At 24.4% G+C, this 3,892-nt stretch overlaps 1 protein-coding gene across 1 annotated transcript; it reads left to right on the top strand.

Moving 5' to 3' along the window:
• Nucleotides 1–413: 413 nt before the first annotated feature.
• Nucleotides 414–3,483, top strand: LOC102675337 (pleckstrin homology domain-containing family M member 1). The gene is made up of 3 exons (XM_006622528.2): nucleotides 414–2,231; nucleotides 2,347–2,982; nucleotides 3,070–3,483. The coding sequence occupies exons 1-3, from the start codon at nucleotides 921–923 to the stop codon at nucleotides 3,229–3,231; spliced, it is 2,109 nt and encodes a 702-aa protein (XP_006622591.1). The 5' UTR covers nucleotides 414–920; the 3' UTR covers nucleotides 3,232–3,483.
• Nucleotides 3,484–3,892: the final 409 nt, after the last annotated feature.

Raw genomic sequence — 3,892 nt, 5'->3', positions numbered from 1 at the left:
GAATTATATTTTATAAAATAATAAAAAGTAAAAAAAATTCAAAATAATTATCTTAAATTAAAAATAATATTTTGAAAAAAAATAAATTTTTAAAAAATAATTAAGAAATTAATCAATAAGAATATAATATAAATAAAATTTAAGTTAAACCAAAGATTATTTTATATTAATTTATAATAATATTAGATAACTGAATATTTTTCTTATTTTAAGAATTTTTTTAATTAAAAATTTCTTTGATCGTAAAAATGTTTTAATGTATTAAATAATGATTTAGTTCAAATAACTTTAAATTTATATATTATAATTTTTAAACATGATTTTTATATTATTATGTTTTCATATATCATTAAGTCACCACCTGCTGATACATTGATATATATATGTATATCACAGCGCAATCTATCGTTTTGATATGTACTATTGTTAAAGAAAAGTTCGAATATAAATGTTGCTGATTCATAATCTAGAAGCAATAAAGAAATTTTAAGTGTGAGGAAATATTAAGATATTGTTATAATTAAAAGCATAATTTTCATCAATTTATAGCAATGTTTAAAATTTTTTACGTTGAAATTAGATTTTTAAATTGTTTGTTTTGTTTGGTGTAACCTATTTCTTATGTATTCATCAAGGAGATAACGTTGACATGAATTATTACTGGTTCGAAGTTCGCGTGCCATTCTTATCGGAGTGTGATTCATATTTCTTCTGACAGTACTTCCTTATTTCTTTGTTAGTATCAACGTAATGTTCGAATTATACCAACATAATTTACGTAATATCTACTACGTCGTAATAGTGCGATTAATGATTCCATCAAGTTACTTTCTAAATTTTACTTTTTTCTATTACAATCACGAAGATGCTTAAAAGAAGAAATTGTAACACAACTATTGTAGAATATCAAATTCAAAAAAATGAATTCGTTTTTGAAAACTGTCAATTCAATTACAAACAACAGAATTATCTTAATCAGAGAATCATTGCAAAAGCAATTAAATATTTGTGTGATGGAAATGCAAGGTGCATCAGGAATAGAAGAAAACAATACAATTGGCAATTGTGACGAAAGTATGACCTTATGTTCTGTTTTGGAAGCTATCTTTTTACATGGTTTAAAAGACAGCCTTCTGAATCGAGTAACAGAAGTTTTAAGTGGTCCAGATTTCAATGCAATGCCACAACCAAGTTTTTGGGGTCCATTACTGGTGTTTTCTCATCGACAAATCATAGCTCAAATACAAACATTAAGCCAACTTACCACAGAAGTTGGATATTGCAGAGCTTGGATACGATTAGCTTTAAACGAAGGTCTTTTAGCTAGTTACTTTGGTGCTATTAAAAGAGATAATTCAGCATTAAAGCCATATTATAATCGGTCTGCATTCATTAGAGATACAGATTTTGTGGAAGTTGCACAAAGATTAATTGAAAGTTTAGATCACATATGTTTTGAACTTGCATGTAATAGTAGCTTATTAAACTTTTGGTCAAATACTCCTCTTCTATTAGCAGGCATATGGTCACCACCAATGAAATCTTGTCCAGTATTTAGTGCAGTAGATATTGCAAAAACAATAACTACAGAAATAACAGACAGTGACAATTTTGATGAAGTTGAAACTGCTAGTTCAATTGGTAGTTTAGGTTCCTTTAATTCATCACAATCCGCTCTTAATAATATGGTTTGTATAACGGAGGATGAAGCTTTAAAAATTATATTAGCTAATAAGAAATCAAACAATATTGGTACAAATCAATTAACCAATAATTCAAGAAATACTCCACCTTTAAAAGAAGAAGAAGAAAAAGATTTATTAAAAGAACAAGAAATAGAACATACAATTTTAAATAATGGAAATCAAAAAAATGATACAGAAATTAATATATGTAATGATGTTGAAGATTCAACAATTGAAAATATTGTGCAAAATCATGAAATTTCACATGATATTGTTGTACCTACAGTAGGAAATTCATTAATTGGTAGATTAGGATGGTCTACATCATTTGAAGATTGTGAATCTTCTTTAACTTCATCTGTAATGTCTCATGATTCTGGGACAAATGCACCTCGAACTCCAGGTGATGGACCTACGTATGATGCAATCATTCAAAGCTATCATACTGTTGGAAATTCATCTGTCCCAGATCTTCAAGAATTTTTAAAAAAATATCCAAAAAAGCAGCAATCTAGTGATGAAACTAAAGTTCGATCAGAAAATAAGGTATAATTGTATTATGTTTTTAAAATTTATTTGTATTACATTTTGTTTTAATCCTAAATATAAAATATAATAATATAAATATAATAAAATATAATATTTCTTGCTTTGATTACAGATTATAATAAATTTTGATGAACAATTGGGGAAACTTCCCAGAGAGAAAGGTTTAGATGTACAAAATTATAGTTGTTTTGAATGTGGATATGCAATTGGTATGACTTTCTCAAAAGCATATGTTTGCTCTTTCTCTAGTAATTATTATTGTTCAAATTGTATGTCACAAAATGAATATCTTATTCCATCACGAGTAGTATATAATTGGGATTTAAAATGTTATCCTGTTTCTAATAAGGCAGCAACATATTTGCAAGATTGTCCTACATTATTAGATCTTAAAATTTTAAATCCACGAATTTATATGGCTGTAGATACTATGGCTCAATTACAATCATTAAGAATTCAATTAAATTTATTGAGAGCTTATTTATTTACATGTCGTGAACCTATAATTGAATCTTTACAAAAAAAGGTCACACCTAGAGATTATTTGTATGAACATGTTCATCAATATTCTGTTTCTGATTTTTATGATATCTCTAATGGAATTCTCGCGCAGCAACTACAAAATGTAGTAGAATTTGCACGAAATCATGTTATAAATTGTTGGCTTTGTAGTCAAAAAGGTTTTATATGTGAAATTTGCAATAATCCAAAAGTAATCTATCCTTTTGATATGGGAACTACATACAGAGTAAGTGAATATTTTTATAATAATCACATAGAAGTTAATAATGAATAAAATTCAATTTGATAATTTATTAAATTTATATGATTTTAGTGTGGAGCCTGCAATGCAGTATTTCATGCAGAATGTTTAAATGCTAGTAAACCATGTCCAAAATGTGAACGAAGACGTAAACGAATGGATCTCCCTCTTTTAGATGTAGGATGTACAGATACATTAGATGATGCACCAACATTTTCAGTTAATATAAATTAATAGATAAAAGTTTTAATAAATTATATATTTTTATTTATAAAGTTTTTATAATACTTTGTTTCTTATAAATTACTAAATTAACAGAATATATATTTATTAAAATTTATTTTTATAAAATTCAATAATTAAATATTTTATAAGCATATATCGATATAATGCAAGATTTATTTGTAAATACTTGTTACTTCTATTCTAAATAGTTTTAATTTTTATTACATCTGTAATAACTAATAAAGTAAATTATATATTTAATATTAAGTTTTTATTTCTTTATGCAATATGTTCAAAGTATTAAATTTTATTAAAATTTTACGTATAAAAAGTAATACATAGATCATTATTAGATAATTTATTAAATTATATTTATTTATTATATTTAATACTATTTATTATTATATTCATATATTATAATGAATCATTATGCCTATGTTCAGCAAATATATTTTATATATACATCGATAAATAAACTTATTATTTCTAATCTTAAACTTAATATTTTTAAATCTTAATAATTCGAAACATTTACCATAAAGAAAAAATTATATCGTATATATGAATATATGAATCAATATTTAATGTTTAATGCAAAATTAATGTTTCATTTTCAATGAAATTTTATATTTTTAGACAAAGTAACGTATATTAAATACTTTATTATAAA

Source organism: Apis dorsata, unplaced genomic scaffold (assembly GCF_000469605.1).
Source record: "Apis dorsata unplaced genomic scaffold, Apis dorsata 1.3 scaffold_710, whole genome shotgun sequence".
NCBI lineage: Eukaryota > Metazoa > Arthropoda > Insecta > Hymenoptera > Apidae > Apis > Apis dorsata.
Note: the sequence above shows the minus strand (reverse complement) of the source record. Positions and strands in the feature narration are given on the sequence as shown.

Bases quoted from the DNA above. Each gene is read 5' to 3' on its own strand.
- LOC102675337 (XM_006622528.2), top strand. From the start codon at position 921: ATGAATTCGTTTTTGAAAACTGTCAATTCAATTACAAACAACAGAATT. The intron at 2,232-2,346 runs GTATAATTGTAT...CTTTGATTACAG, and splicing joins AAGTTCGATCAGAAAATAAG to ATTATAATAAATTTTGATGA. The intron at 2,983-3,069 runs GTAAGTGAATAT...ATATGATTTTAG, and splicing joins ATATGGGAACTACATACAGA to TGTGGAGCCTGCAATGCAGT.